Source organism: Chamaea fasciata, unplaced genomic scaffold (genome assembly GCF_029207755.1).
Source record: "Chamaea fasciata isolate MVZ Bird 193981 ecotype frontalis unplaced genomic scaffold, bChaFas1.0.hap1 SCAF_4, whole genome shotgun sequence".
Lineage (NCBI taxonomy): Eukaryota > Metazoa > Chordata > Aves > Passeriformes > Sylviidae > Chamaea > Chamaea fasciata.
Genome location: NW_027094089.1, coordinates 31,275,838 through 31,292,242, shown reverse-complemented (window position 1 = coordinate 31,292,242; position 16,405 = coordinate 31,275,838). Strand labels below are relative to the sequence as shown.

At 40.9% G+C, this 16,405-nt stretch overlaps 1 protein-coding gene across 1 annotated transcript in view; it reads right to left on the bottom strand.

Annotated features, from left to right (window-relative positions):
- The window catches only part of SREK1 (splicing regulatory glutamic acid and lysine rich protein 1), a 32,706-nt gene extending 25,022 nt beyond the window's left edge, over window positions 1–7,684 (bottom strand). The window contains exons 1-2 of the mRNA XM_066181229.1: window positions 7,509–7,684; window positions 2,231–2,364 (exon numbers count right to left, since the gene is read on the bottom strand). Of these exons, the coding sequence (XP_066037326.1) occupies window positions 2,231–2,364; window positions 7,509–7,669 (295 nt within the window). The 5' untranslated portion in view covers window positions 7,670–7,684. The remainder of the gene's footprint in view (window positions 1–2,230; window positions 2,365–7,508) is intronic.
- Window positions 7,685–16,405: the final 8,721 nt, after the last annotated feature.

Genomic DNA, 16,405 nt, shown 5'->3' with positions numbered 1-16,405 from the left:
CTACTGACAACGTTGGCCAATGGTGTAATTTTACCTCCTGGTAGGATAAAACCCATGATCCACTCCACTGACTCCATTAACAGTGCATCATATGACACATAGTGAAAAAGTCCTTGTGCCATGGTCTCCAAAGACATACTTACTTCACACAATAAATTCATCAGAAAGTTAAATTTGTATAAATTCACATATTTTTATAAATGACTGACTCTGATATAAAGTTACAGGGAACAGCATTCTGACATTTAAAAAAAAAGCAACCTCAAAACCCAATCACTTGTTCACCTAATTATGCATACATTTCTGTGGAGTCCAGAATGATCCTGAACAGTGACAATATTTCTCAGAAACGCCTGATCAGCCAGTTATGAATAGAGTCGGAACAACATTTGTGAGAATTTTGATTCATTCTCCTTTCATTCACTGTCTACCACAAAAGACACGGGAAAATATAGCTTTACCTGCCTGTTGCCATATCATGTCAGGCAGTGATCTCATCAAAAGAAAAACACCTGGAAGTGTTGTTCATTCATCAAGCAGCCATCTTCCCTCTCTGGCAGTACTGAACCAGTGTTAAGATCTTATTGATGAAATACAAAACTAAGATTCTGAATAATCTATTATTATTCATAGTCTACTTATTTAGGGGCAATTCTTCAATTGGAGACTCTGGTCCCCTAAACAGTTTCCAGTGCATACAGCAACATTCTCTTTGTGGTTTAAGAGCAAGTTAAAAATATGAAAACAAAGAGCCCCCAAAACAAGACACAAAAGGAACTAAAACCCTAAGCTTTATAAAGACAAATGTATGTGCTGTATGACCTGCCTAAGAAAGCTACAAGAATAGGAAGTACAATGTAGGTCAATGTGGATTTTAGTGAAAATACTTTTATAACTGTGATATTTTGGAGACTTGCCAGTTTGTTAAGAACTTCCCAGATGAATATTACAGCAGCACTCACCTCTCACTATCTATACCATGATGCAGCAAACACGTCAAAAATGGTACTCTGGGACCATTGTTAACAAACTGCAAGAAGTCAATAGTATTTTTTTTAACCAAAACTTGACTCCTGCAGTTAGAGATGTTAATAGGAGGTATTTCTTGATCTGCTGCAGTTTACAGTTCAATCACTCTACATATTGTTGCTCATAGCAAAACAGCAACCAAGCTGAAAGTAAAATCAGGTTCACTCCATCAGCTGGAATGATTCCATTCTAAAGAGGCAAAATGTCCAGCACCAGCCAGAGCTAAATTCCACAGTGAACCCAGTGAAGTCAATGGGGCTCTGTGTAACTCCATGGATATGCCTGCCATAGGACCCTACTTCATGTAACTGTATTCAAATCTCAGACACTTGTACAAGCAACACAAACTGTCTTGCACTCAACACCATCCTAAAAAAGCATGGCCTCACAGCCAGTCAGAAGAACATCTGTCAATTTAGTATTCATCAAGTATTTTATCTCATTAAGTGTTTTAAGGACATTTTATGATGGGAGCATTCTGGACAGATCACTGCATATTTAAACAGATATCCATAATAAAAAAGGAGTACTAGTGTACATAAGAAAAACTTTTCTAATGGCACACAATGTAACATTTTCAACAGTAACAATAAGGAAAACTTTTTTTCTTAAAAATTGAACTAGCAGATAAACATTTACATTCAAACAGTATTTGGAATGCTAAGTATTATTTTAGATTAGATGTTTCTATAATGGCCAAATGAATATATCATATCTATAAGTCAAAACTGGGATTCAGTCTGAAAAAATGCAGAAATAATCAGTATCTTTAAAAAAGCATAAATCAGCAAAAAATTCTCTACAACAGAGGTGATACATTAAGATTCAACCTGCAGTGTTATGTGTCAGGAAATTGCCTGATCTTTTCAGAGCTCCATTGACTTCAGTGAGAACTCTGCGTGCAAATACACTTGCCAACACAAACCATAGTGAAAGAATTATTTTCCTTTCTTCTCCTTCAAAATATTTAATAACTATGGAAACATGAATTATCATAACTTAAACCAACTATCTTTTTGCTAATGCTGAATTGCAATTAAACATGTGTAACTGGGGTTTTCTTAATTCAATTTTGTTTCAAGGCTTTTTTTTCAAAAAGCAGTAAAATAAAATAAAAGAGCATCACCTTACATAGAAAGCTTAAAACAATTAACAGACACAACAAAGACCAACATTACAGAAGAATATCTGAAATACCAACCTTCTGCACAGGGCACAACTATCAAAGCTCTGTCAATAAAAACCGTGTTAGTTAGATGCTGGGCCACACCAACACTCGATGCTTCACGAAACTTAATATAACATACTTTGGAGGAAAAAGCAAGAGGTGCGTTGCTGCAAGATAAAAGGAAAAAATAACAATTAGTCATAATTGCATGTATGTATTTTTAACTATTACTCCTTAGGGGAAAAAAAGTTTTTTTTCTGAGAAAAGGAAGCCTAAAGTATAGAAATCTACTAACTTGCCAACTTGCTGTATCTGTGAAAAAAGCATGGAGCAGCTTTTTAAAGAAAATCTACGTAAGCCAAAATCACTAACTAACAAGACTAGTTTTCTTCTATTATCTGGCTACGCAACACTGAATAATACATTTCAAATTACTATTTTAGGAGCACATTTACCTGGCAATTACAATTGCCAAGCAAATATTTTAAAGTTTATCTTTTTTTTTCTGAAAATAATCTTTGTTTAGGACAAACAACAAACCCTACCACTTTTTGGTGGGTCCTTCATGTATTAGCCTGTAATAATCAATATTCTTTCTCCAGCTTTCACAAAAGTAGTTTTATTAATTCTTACAAAGATAAAAGCAGTTATTGAGAGGGGTTTCAAATACTGAGTCTTAGCTGACTGATGTAACAAAAACCAGTTTTATCATTTGCCTAAGTTCGGCACAATGTAATATGGAGGAACACTGGAGGAAGTAGGAACAATTCACCATTTGGCTACAAAAGGGCAGAAAAGTTGGAATTCACTTTTCCATTACACAGTATGCCAACAGAGAACATGTAAACATTGTAGTCTTGATCAAAACCACGTAAGTTTGTTTTAAAAACTGACTCCGTAGTCAAGGTATGTAACCTTTATATTAGCAGCTTATTTCTTCAACATGAAGAAGTACAGGTAAAATATTCTAAGAGAGAATACAATAATACTGCTGGAGTATCAGCAATTTTCATCTGAAATCATGGAAAAAAATGTTGCATAGACTGTTTCACCCTGGTCCTGTCTCAACCAAAATGGAAACACTTGTCAAATTTCTGGCAGCACCAGCAGCAGTTCAAGTTTAACACAACCCATCTTGGAGCCCTCTCAAATTCCAAGCACATGGTTCCCCAGTTATTCTATGAAATTCTACAAGATTTCAGGATTTAAATACAAATCAAAAGTCTCAGACACATCATTTCATCATATTAATTACAAAAATAAACCAAGAATGTAAGCCTGAGACAGGCAGACTAGTAAGTTTCTGGCTACCAGGACAGTAGCACCAGTGTGTAGTATCTAGAGATAGCCAAATTCAGAATGGCATTCAGAAACATCATGGAAAATGGAAAAATCAGTAAAAATAGACAAAATTGTGGAGGAAAAACTAAACAGGGAGTAGAATACATATAAACATGAAAATCAACCTCCTACAATTTAGAAAAACATTACAAGATGACTACATTTCTTCTGCCCACTTTATTTATTTGTAGTGGCCAATGTTTCAACCATTTCAAGCTTCCACACCCAGGATGGAAGTAACTGCATAGAACAGCTTTAGAGCCAGCTGTATGGTCTCAGCTGAGACCACCTTCCAACACCAGAGGTGACAGCCAGCTGTGATTTTTTCAGTACTCTGACAAAGACTTCTAAGGCCACAAGTAGTTTTTTATTTGGTTTCAGTTGGTGGGGGAGAGAATTCTAAGGGGAAGGAGGGGAGCATGTCTTGGGGTTTTCTGTTGTCATTGTATGGTGTTTGCTTGTTTCTTTTTAAATACAGCCCTCAGCCTTATAACCCAAATGGCTGAAGCCACCACTGAAGGTTCTAGGGTCCACACTGCTGAAGACTACCAATATCTCCTGGGGTTGTTTCCCATTTTTGTTTTCACTGCCAACTCAAAAACATAATTCTGCTTCAGGCAGTTTCATACCCCCCCAAGAACCCTTATAAATTTTAACATCTATAGAGCCTGCACTGTTCAAGTGTGTTTTTTAAAAATTTACTGTCCAGTATTAACTGATTCAGAACACAAAAGCTATGTGGACAGTATGCTAAAAAAAAACAGATGTCTGAACTGGCGCAAACGAGGCCCTACAAAGACATCTTGATACCTAGTGTTTTCCAAAGGTTAGGAAGAAGAAATTCTCTATAAGGTGACCACCTCGACCTAAAAACACATCAAAGCTGCATCAAGGGAAAGAAATAAGATCTAAGAGATCTTACTCTAGAAGGTTTAACAGTGACCAAGTCCTCTCTTCTCATGAAGGGGGCCTCCAAAATCTTTCCATCAGCCTTTATAAGGAGCTTTTCCTAAAACAGTAAAGTCCTATTCTAATTCCTTTTGTTGCCTTTTTTTTGCTAGCCTTTACTGAGGCTGAATTCAGGGAGACTCATGACCTTTTTCCTAGGTTACACAGCCTTGAAGTCAGAAAGCCACTCATACATCTCTGATTCAAAGTTACTAAAATTTAGTTAGTCTCCTTAGAAAAAAAATTTAAGACAAAATAAATACTTAAATAGTATTTGGATACTACTAATTTTTATTTCCCTTTGTAGGAAGACAGCAACATTCATCTCCTAACAGAATAAAAATCACCGAAGAATTTCCTAAAAAGGATCTATTCAGAAATCTACAGTAATAAAAAAAACATAGAAAAAGCTACAAAAATATTTCTCTAACTGTTCAAATTTTCTCAAGCAGAGCACGGAGGTGGGGTGTGTGAGGTGTGGAGGACATGACAGAAATGAATAACTTATTAAAACAGAATGTTATGGAATAATTGTGCAGATCAGCTTGAATAAGGCTGTGTGTGTTTTGCCTCAGAAACCTCACCTATACTGCTGTCACTGCAGGATATAATGATGTCTATTTATTGGCCCATTGAGAGGACAAGCCCTTTTCCCAGATAGGATGTCCCTCCTTTTGGTTAAGTAAAGGTGGCCCATCCACCCGTGTCAAAACGGGTTCGGTGTACAAGTGACAAAGTGATTTGGGTGGCACCTCCCGGTGCTGAACTAGGCTTTGCCCAAATACTCTGGCCCATCAACAAACACTTGGGCTCCAGAGCAGAGGAGGCCCCAAAGGCCACTGCCAAGGTACGGCATGTGTCCCCACCTCTCAACGCCTACTGGGCTGCAACCAGAGCAGAGCTTCCTGTAGCACAGCACAGAGACCAACCCAGTCTTGCCCTTGACTAGGGGAGCGTTGTGAGAAACCAGCCCACCATCCACCTTTTGGCTGAACCAAAAGCTTACTCTCAGTGTTCCAGCTTCCAAGACCACTCCAGACTATTCAGAAGCAAGCAGTATTACACTACAGGTCTTCCCACACCTAATAGAGACAGTTTGCAACTCCCTGCTTTCAAACAACTCATTCTGCAAAAAGCCAGTTGTCGCTCACTAACTTTTTCAACATTTAACTGTTCAAAAATCCTCTCAATGCCACATTTGAAGGCTCATTGCTACACACGTAATTTTGGAGGCTACTCTGAAAGGCAGACTTCAACTGGTTGACAAGTGTATGGGACCGCCTGTGCATGTCTGGGACTAAGAATCCAATTACAGGTGTCACTAGTCTCCAGCTAAATTGGAAAACACCACTAGGCTGTGTCAGTGGCTAGCATACTGGAGAACAGGCCCAAGGCAAAAGACCTGTGACATACTGCACATCAGCTTCAAGCTGTTCTGCAAACTGATAGCGACCTTCGTTTTGTTTGGGACACCTTTGCTTCCCATCTACATGTCAATGAAATACTCTTTCATGAATTTATCACAATGTTATTTAAATACATTTTCAGAAGGCCAACGGGAGGCACTTCTTTTTTTGTTTCTAAGGAAGGGCATTAGAGTAAATACTTAATTTTCTCCCAAGGTAGCAATTTGGAAGACAGTTCAAACGTCCATAAGCATGAGGCAAGGAAAATCATACTTCTAACATTTATGCATAAATAACAGTAAATAAAACCAAGAGTAAAACAGGGAATCACAATCCTACATGCCATCTCTGAGAACTGAATTCATCAGCATTATAACCCTGACATTCCCAAGTTATTTCCTACTATGGTACTGGGTTTTAGTATTTTATGTGTGTATACACCCTGGCAAAATTGTACACATAGGCACAAACACTTGCATATAAATGTCAAGAAAGTCCCCATTTCACTTAAAATCTGTTATATAACCTAGTGAAGGACATGAACAACACCAGTAACAAAAAAATACATTCAGTCAACAGAAAACCCAAAATATAAAGAATGAATTATGGAACAAGTCCAGGACGAAGCCCTAGAAAACTGTATGAAAACCCACCATATAGCTATCAATAGGATATATCTTACTTTAAGCCTATCTTCATATATTAAGTTTTTTTCTCTGAATGCTTGGTATTCAAACATAGATGTTAGTTATGTAGCTACACGTAACTGATTAACACCAACTTTTTGGCCATTTTCTTTTGCAAATCCAAGTTTTGTTAGCATTTTTGTACCAAAGCTCACATACTGGGACGCTAATAACGCCCCTCCTTTCCACAATTCCGATTTAATTTTTCTAAGAAAATACAAGGTTTGACAAAGCACATTGGTTACTCGCTTCCCAGAGCAACTGCTGCCTCGAAGAAAAAAAAAAATCCTCCCCTTTTCTGCTAATCATCGCCTTCTCGGGAGAGACAACACTGTTATTTTTGCAAGCCCCTGCATCTCCCACCTGAGCGCACCCCTCTCACACCGCTGACACCACGAGATAATTTGGGGAGAGGTGTGACGCCCGTGATTAATCTACTGCACAAGTCTTACGGGGGGCAACTCCGAGCACAAGGCAGGGCAGGTTCCTTCCCTTGCCCTCTACAAAACCTCAGCCACTCTGGCTTCTGCTCGAACGGCCCCTTCTCGGAGCACAGCGCCGTTCCAGCAGAAGGAGAAAAAGAACGAAGGCAGTCTGGCGAGGGCCGGCCTAGATCTCCCCAGTCTACAACTCCCCGGTCTAGCTCGCCTGCACCTGGCATGGGCGAGGAGACAGATAGGCCACAGAACGCGGGTTTTTAGGGAAGGGGGGAAACGGCCGGCGCCGCCATCTTAAGTGCGGGCGCATCTCCTTCCCCACCGCCCTGGCCATACAAAGGGGAGGGACCACGTGACACCGCCCTGGTGCCCGCACTCAAAATGGCGTGCCTGGCCTCCTGCCCCTGCCCTTCCCGCCACACCCCGGCCCCTCCGCGCCTCTCCCGCACTCCCAATCTCCGTCGCTGCGGAGGGCGGCACGGGCCCCACTTACTCCGGGGGATAGAGACGAAGCTCCTCGATATCTCCCAGGAAGCCGAAGAGGGTCCGCATCTGCTCGCTAGTCACGGCCGAGGAGAGGTTGGTGACCTGGATGACGGACGTGGGGCCCAGGGGGAAGCCCAACGGGACCCCGATCCCGCCGCTGTTCATCATGGCGGCGCCTGCCGAGCCTTACCGCGCGCACACGGGGGCGCGAGCCCGCCCACCGAGAGGGGCGCGCGCCGCCGGCCGGAGCGGCCCCGCGGACGGGCGCTCTAGCGATGCGCTCGACTGCTCCCGCAGGAGTTCTCGGAGGGACGGGCGGCCCCTGCCGGCGGGGCCTTCGGCCCGCCCGCGGCACGGAGATCGGTCGCTTTACCAGGAGCCGCCTCCCCAGGAGCAGCCTCATATGGAGCCGGCCGGGCCGCCGCCGTGTGCAGAACGGGACCGGCGCCGGGCCCGGGCCCCGCCCAGGAAGAGGCGCGAGCCGTCAGGGCCCGCCCCTGCCGCCGGCTTTTGCGCGCGCACGGCGGGCGCTGCCGGCACGCGCCGGGCCAGGGGCTGCCCCGGCGACCCCGTGGGCGGCTCGGGCCCCTCAGGGGAGAGCGGGGGTGCCCTTCAATCGCGGCTTAGTGTGACACAGCTTGATCACCCCGGGGAGTAAACCTCTGAACACGCCCTGTGTCTAAGCAGGAAGGGCTTGTAATAGAACGGGTTGTAAATGGTTCTCTTATAAATTGACTGCGACTCTATCCCAATGAAATTGATCTTGCCTGCAAGTCGTAGTTCCAAGTTCGCCGTGAAAACTACTTTGGCTGGAGAAAATGAGGCTGAGCGCTTCATCTGTGGGCTGTCAGTACTAAGGATCAAGCTACAGTCTTTCCTAGTGGTATGGAGCTGAGCAACTCGGCGCTGAGAGGTTTAAGGTTTCAGGCAGTTTGTAAGACTTTCCATTTCACAAGCATGAACTGAGAAGAGATTTTTTTAAGCTATCTGGGCTGAAAAACACTGCAAATTTGTGACAGTTCCCTGAGCAAGTAGGTCAGTTGTTACAGAAAATCCATAGATGAGTCAGGGTAGTGCTTCCTTTGTTGATGCTCTGTATTACAGAAATGTAATTCCAAGCAATTGTCAGAGATGCATTTTATTTAAATTCGTTTATGCATATGTTTCAGATAAGACTTACTTCAAAATTATTATCAGGGCACGCATATTCTCTTTCTAAATGAAATCCATATTCCAAAAGGACAAGACTTAAATCCTTTTTTTCAGCCATTCTGGTAGCTTCTAGTTGTCTTAAGTTGGGAGAAGTTTAACCGGAGCTTCCAGATATTTTGTTATGTATTGTGGAAAATAAAACTGATATTATTATTCTCTGTATAGGAACCCTACGTAAAGTCTTGGTATGCTTTCACTAGTACATCTTATCCAAAGACGGTTAGCAGAGATGTAGAAGCTATTTCTGCTATGGATATTATTATCCTTTCTCCTTGCATCTCTCAGTTAAGGGTCCAAAATAAAAATGAACTCTAAAATTCACAAAGAAAAGCCTTGTGATGTCAGAACTGACGGGTATACCCTCCCTCAGATAAAGCCTATAACAGTACATGCAAAATTCTGAGCTACTGGTCTGCTCTCTGAAAACGAAGCAAAACAGAGTTTAAATTTTGTTATTATCAGTCCCTGGCATGGTACAAAAACTAGCTTGGAAAAGAAATGAATTTGTGTTTCAAGAGGAATACGCAAAAATTTCACACCAATCCCAGACCCCCAAAATACTAACACTGAAAGCTTTGGGTCACACATGCTGCCACTAAAAGGCTGGAGGCAAACAACGACTATTTTAGTCAAACCGTTCAAAATTTAAAGGTGTTAAGGAGTCACTCCTTCTATAATAAAAACATTCAGAGCCATTGAGAAAGGAAAAGTTAAATAAAAAGTGTAGACATGCAGAAAAGGGATCGTTTTGCAAGCAGTGCCCAAACATCATCTCTCTAATCAATGGCTAACAGACTTGCATCTTACAAATTGCTGTAGGCCTAGAGAAAACTTTAGCTGTGATCGAAGTGAATTAATACATGTACAAGTTACTTTTAAATTTTGCTTGCCTGTTTTTACTTGTTATTTAACTGTATTTGTGCATGTAAATAAAGCTTCAGTAAATAAATTCTTTCACTTCCACCTTGCTTGTCAGGTTAACTAACAAAACACAAGGCATTCTGTAGGCTTTTGGGAGGTAAACTTAAATTCCAGGTTACCTAAATGTGAAACTGTTAAATAAGAGTGACTATTAACCTTTTGTCTAAGGGTGTATTTTGTGATCTTCCCATGAGGATTTGAAAGCATTTACTGGGTAATGTTAATTGCCAGTACCTGTAGAAAAATACTGGCAATTCAGAAGGAAGTTACAGTAAAAGCTGTTTTGGAGGATCAGGAGAAAAGTCTTTTCGTTACATGAAGTCACCTTTTAAGCAGACAGTGGGTGGTCTGATAGAGGTGGACATCTCTGTGGTACTTCCTGCACTTGCAGGGGGAGGGAACTGGAATCACATGAGGTAAAATAAATAAGCATTAGAAAGCTTTCATCAGCTTTCTTTAAATGGAACCTTGAAGTCTTCAAAAGGAATGTTAGCCACATTAGAATAATGTTAGCGACAGAGCTAACAATTATTTGATGAAAATAAAATAGTTCTAAGTCTTAAGCAATTTGTGAGAAGTGAAATTCAACTTCAGATTCAACCACTCCTGTAGCACTGGTAAAGCTTGCTTCTGGAAATCTAAAGCCCTTGGGACTAACGAGAAATCTCAGGCAAAGATGTAGCATGGCTGAGGAGAACTAGGTTAAGGGAATTGTCCACGTGCAAGGTCCAGGTCATGATGGGATTTTTCTGTGACTGTTGAGGAATCTAGCCAGTGTACTGTGTGACCACCTCTAATTATCTTTCAAAGCCATAGTGTTTGAATGTCACCCCTAGAGTCCAGATGAGCAGGAAGGAGCATTGGTAAAATCAGAGGGCAATCAGCCCCACCTCAGTCCCTGGGAAAGCAATGGAGCAAATTCCCCTGACTGCCATTTTTAAACATGCTAAGGACAAGAGGTAGACTGGGAGCTGTGAGTATGGATTTATAAAGAGAAAATTGTGCCTGACCACCTTGTAGCCTTCTCCTGCCATGAAGTGATTGGCTCATGAATAAGGGGAGAGCATCTAATACTGTTAATTTTGACTTTCTCAAGGGTTGTCTAACTTTGTCCCCTTTTTCTTTGACTGCTCTTTTGAAAGCAGTACTGGAATGCCACTGAAAGCCAATATATCTGTATAGCCTGTGCTACCTAAGTGTGCTTTCATACACAGTAACTTTACACCTCTTTCCTTAGCATACAACCAAGATGTCAGTGTTCTCTGTAGATTAGTGATGCAGAATGCAGGAAACCAATTTCTCTTCTACAATATCATGGTTCTTCTCTTGTGAATTAATCAAGAGGCATAATCTTCAAATGCCAGTCTCCTACTACTCACAGTAGACTGCCAGTACAAACTACTGCTGATAATACTCCTGTATGCTGTTTGTGCTCAGACACGTGTTCCAGTTACACAGACACATGGTCACACATCAGATTAACTTGAAGTAACTTTCAAATACAGACAAATCAGAAAACGTTAACTTCATAACATTGCAAAGACAACACACTTTATTCTAAACTCCAGCAGATCCACAGTGTTTCTCAAGTACAGAAAGTGGCTTTCATCCCCTTTCCATTGTTAAACCTTTCAGGTTTACCAGGTAACTGCTCTCATTTTTATGTATGCCTTAGTATAATTTATAGAGTTTTTTTAAGAAGACTGATGTAGAACAGAAAAAACATTCACAGAAAACAAACTCTTAATTCTGTGTAGTAATCCCCAGTCCACCACATCTGTAATCCCAAAAATTCTATAAAATTGTTTAAAAGGAAAGTATAAAACCAAATTATATACCTACACAGAAAAATTATGAAAATATTTTTCCCAGATAAAATTTCTAGAATATTAATTGTTTTCCCCAGATTCAAGTTAATCTAGAAATCTTAAAATCCTGCCTATGATGAGATCAACAGATGAATGCTACGTGGTCAGTGTAAGCAGCTGAAACCAGTTTAAACCTGCTGCCTCTGGATGGCAGTCAGCTGTTTACCAGTTAGCATTTACCAGTTAGCCTTGGTAAATGGAAACAGCTGTGAGATTTCTGCATCTGCTTTTCATCTGTTTTACAGCTAACACATGAAAAAAATTTAGGATTGCTGTATTAAGTATAGCAGTATTAGAAGAGTCATGTTAGCAGCTCTGGGAGGGTGTCTTACAATGACATTCTTCTCCCCATAAAATTGCTTGCATCAAAGATGGAGTAGCTTTTCTTGACTTAAAATTATTTTTAAACTTACTTCAAAATAAGATGAGGGGTTTAGCTGACAACCTGAGACAGTGTGGCTAACTTTGAATCTCCAAGCACATATTAACAAAGGAGGAGTATCTCTGCCACTGAGAGACTGGGAAAATGACCAAAAGCATTGATTTGAGATTCTAAAAAAATCCTAAAAAAGATTTGAGAATCTTAATCTGAAAACAGATTCTTCATCTTCATCCAATTACCTTTCAGGGCAGCATTTCTACAGTCACTTATGAGATCTAGTATCTGTTCTACAGATAGCACTTCTTGGATTACAGAAGCATTTTTTCTTCAAAAGGGGATTTAGAAAACCCCTTTTTAAAGCTATATAAAAGTCTACATATCAGTAGATAACCTAACAGTTTTCTGATATACTTTTAATACCCATACACCATATAGTCAGTCATGTCTGACTACGTATGTGTAGGGAAATGAAAGGGAAATGTAAAAACTCAGCCTTCCTTCCTTTCCATTTTTTTTTTCTTTTTTAATTGAATTGAGCGTCTGCTGGGAAATCTGCTACTTGCTGTTTTTCTGGCAGGGCATGCAATTGGAACTGTTTGGGTAGGTGCCCACTGGAGCAAAAAAAAGCTGCTTTCTTCTTTGCTGGGAGGTTATCCTGCTGGGAATCACAGCATGCAATTCTTCAATAAGAGGAAGATGTTTTTAAACCTCAAAAAACCCTGTCTGAAGAAGGTAATTCAAAGGTGTTGAATAAAAAATTCTGGAATTCACTTGGATGAATTTCTTCACCTTTCCAGTCACATTTTGTAGGAGCAGGGCAAGGAGTTTTCTTCATGGCATAAGAATATAATAGAATCTTTATAATTATGAAGTTTGAAAATATAGTATAACTTGGTGCAGATAAACATTAATGTTTTACTTCCAACTTTTTTTTGAAAGTGGCATAAAATAGGTGATGTTACAAAACAAAGTGGCTTTGGTAAGTAGAAGCACTAATAAAAACTCTTGGTGTCTTCAAATGTCTTAAAATACAAGCACACAATGATTCAATCTGTAATAGATTAACTACATTTGCAATTAAGTAACACCTCACGCTGTTTACTGCAGGGTCAGGAAATCACCCAGTGTGTTTTCATAAAATTAAAGTGCAGCAGAAAAAAAAAATTGTTCAGATGTTTTATCTGTTTGGAGGTTTTCAGCACAGTTTCTAACCCTTGCATGCATCAACCCCAACCTCATCAGTTATTGCTCATGTCCGTTAGCAAATGAGGCAATTTTACATGATTATTTCATTTTCCCAGGACTTTGTATTATGTAAACTAACCAGCTATTACTATCTATTTCAATATTTATTAGTAAACCTCAGTTTCTCTGTAGTGAAGCCATAGCTTTCAGCTGAAGTGAGTTTTTTGGCAGAAACATTCTCAGCAAAAATATACCTGCTCCATATTCAAAGCCAGTTGTTGATGATTCTATTGTAAGTGGAAGTTCTTGCAGATGAAAATAAATATGCTAAAACGTTGATGTTAACAGTCCTGGCACAATACATACAAATTCTGTATTTTGCCAGTGCATACTTATAATTCAGTAGAAAGCTTTTACCTGCTTTTTTGGGGTTTTTGTTGTTGGTTTTTTCTCGGAGGTTTCCTTCATAAATTACCAACATTGGCAGTTGAATGAGAATTTCTCTGTAGAGCATCTGGTTCATCTGCTATCACTTTGCCTATTAAAAGACTGTCCATGAAAGGTTTGTCCCAATCAGTATTTCCACATCTGGCAAACAAGAGTGAAGATTTTGCCACAGTTGGTTTTTTTTTATTCCTTTGAGCAATACTGAAGCATAAACATTTCAGCCATTTGCAGCATCCAGCCATGCCTCGTGAAATGGATGCAGCACAGAGCCACACTCCCCCTTGTGTTATGCAGCTGCTAAAATAGATGTTGCAGACTACTGTGATAAGAAATTTAATTCCTGGTGCTCTAATGTTCGGTCCATGCAGAAAAGCTTTTGTTACTTCAGCAATATGACTTTTCATGAGGAACACTTCTTGGCCATCTCAGGAACCTTGTCAGCCTAGTCATACATCTTCCCGCACAATCTATGTGCACCTCTCAAGGTTTTAATCAGGTATTGATCTAAATATGAGGGGCTGAAAGTGTCCTGACTCAAGAATTACAAGCTATATGTTAACTGAATCTTTCACAGCTCAGTAATGTTTATCCACACTTAGAAATTACTTTTGATAGGCACAACATCCTGTGCACAGTACTTCTGATGTAGTTTAAAACACTAGATTTAGTGCTCACTTCATGTTTTCTCTTCAAGCCAAACAGCTGCTACTTTTTCCATACTTAATGCTTATCCCTAATATAAAGCAGTAGTTCAAATAGTTCAAACTGCAGAACTGAAATACAAGTCACATTCTCACAGACAGTATCCAGGAAAAGCAAACACAAGGGAGCAAAGAGCCGAAATCAGGGAGTACCACAGAGAAGAGGGTCTGAACTGCAAGGAGGGGTGATGCTGTCTGTATTTGAGGTTTTCAGAGAGCAGGTGAAGAGACTGGATGCTCCCAGAAACTTGAGGCACCTCCTGCTGTCAGGTACAATGCAAGGGGGCCACTGGGCTGTGGGGCTGGGGATGGCAGCTTGTACCAGGCGTGGTCAGCAGCCCTTGGTGCAGACTGCCTGGAGCCTTTGGTGCCCCTGCTTGGAGAGGGTGATCCTCCCACACTTGAGCTGGTGCTAGGAGGAGGCTAGTTGGATCAGAGGGAATACCTAGGGGCCCCCTGGACCTTTTTGCAAGACCTGTGCTGCTGTTGGAGAGCTGTGCTCCTAAGCAGAGGAATTTTGGAAGTCAGCAACCTGTGCAGCCTGGGGGGAGAGGACCTCCCCAGACTCTACAGCTTCAAGAGCCCTGGGCCCCACAGTGCAGACTCCCCCCACCTGGGCAGTCTGTCACTAGCAGAACCACAGGTGGAACACCAGTGGAAGGCAATAGCTAGGAACTGGTGGTTTCCAGCACTGAATGTATGGCTCCTACTTGTAGTGCAGTTTTAATGGTGTAGCAGAACTCCAGTGTCAAGGCAGTCTCATTGATACTCCAATAGAATTCTCTGTACACATTCCAAAATTGAATATAATCCATGGCAGCAGGGATACCATACCAAAAAATATACTTTCTATCTGAAAAAGTGCCTTCAGGCAGAAAAACAGAAGTTAGACCCAGTATTCTCAGATGCCTGATGAAAAAGTAAAGTGTTGAGTTACAAAATAATGTCCAAGTAGGGAGCAGATAAAGCAAACCTAAACAAGGGACCCAATACTCTAGGGGTCATTAGAGCCATAACCTGTTAATAGTGAAAATCAGTTTTCTGTATAGAAGTAGAACATAGTGAAAGTGGTATATCAGATGCACATATAAAAGGAAAAAAATGCCACTGTTTGTGTTACTACATTGTTTTGTGATTTCCAAGAAAACTGTATGTAAAGCCAAGTTTACCTCTCCTGTGAAATTCTGGGCCCAGCTGTTTAATTTCTTTAGCACGTGACCCTTGTACACCTCTTCAGAGTGCTTTCAGCATACTCTTTAATTTTAACCCTACTCACTGACCTGGCAGCACTCTCTGCCTATCAAAACTACTGAACTTGCAACTAAAGTCCTCTTTGTGACAGAAGCCACTCACTACCCTATCTGATTTCATTGCAAGGCGGGGATGCATTGTGTCTGGCTGAGATGAAATTAATTTTCCTTACAGCAGCCCTCACAGAGCTGTGCTTTGCACTGGTAGCTACAGAGGTGCTGAGGACACACCAGTGTTTGGCTCCTGCTGTACTGCACTGGCACAGCACCAGCACCGGATTCCCAACGTTCTGCCCCCCTTTCAATAGGCTGGGGGAGAGCAAGGCCTTGGAAGGGGACACAAATAGGCCAGCTGACCCAAACACACCAAAGGGTGGTCTGTTTCATACCATATGATGTCAGCTCAGATAGAAATGCTAAGAAGAGGAAGATGAAGGCGGGGCATTTGTTTTTTAGCATTTGCCTTCTGCTACCGGTGCTGATGCCCGTCTTCCTGGAAGAGGCTGGACATCACTTGCTGATAACAAGTAGAAAATAAAATTCTTTATTTTCTCTTTGCTTTTATGTGTGTAACCTTTCTGTTTTGCTTTAGTAAACTGCCTTATTTAAACCTGCAAGTTGTTTTCCACCTTATTTTCTCTCCTCTGCAGCTGGGGAAGGGGGAGTGAGAGAGCAGCTTGGTGAACACCTGGCAACAAGGCAAGGTCAACCACCACATGGGGTTATTCACAAAAACATTTCTTTGTTATGAAGAACCCAGACTTGCAATGAAATCACTTAGAACAGACCCATGGGCACTAAGATGCACAGAGGCAGGAACACAAATAAGACTTTACTAATGTGTATTGATTGAGTACTGAGGTCTACAGAAACTGTAGATGAATGAAATAGCATTATGGAGAATTTCCTAAAACTTAAATAAGTCAATTTCACACAGC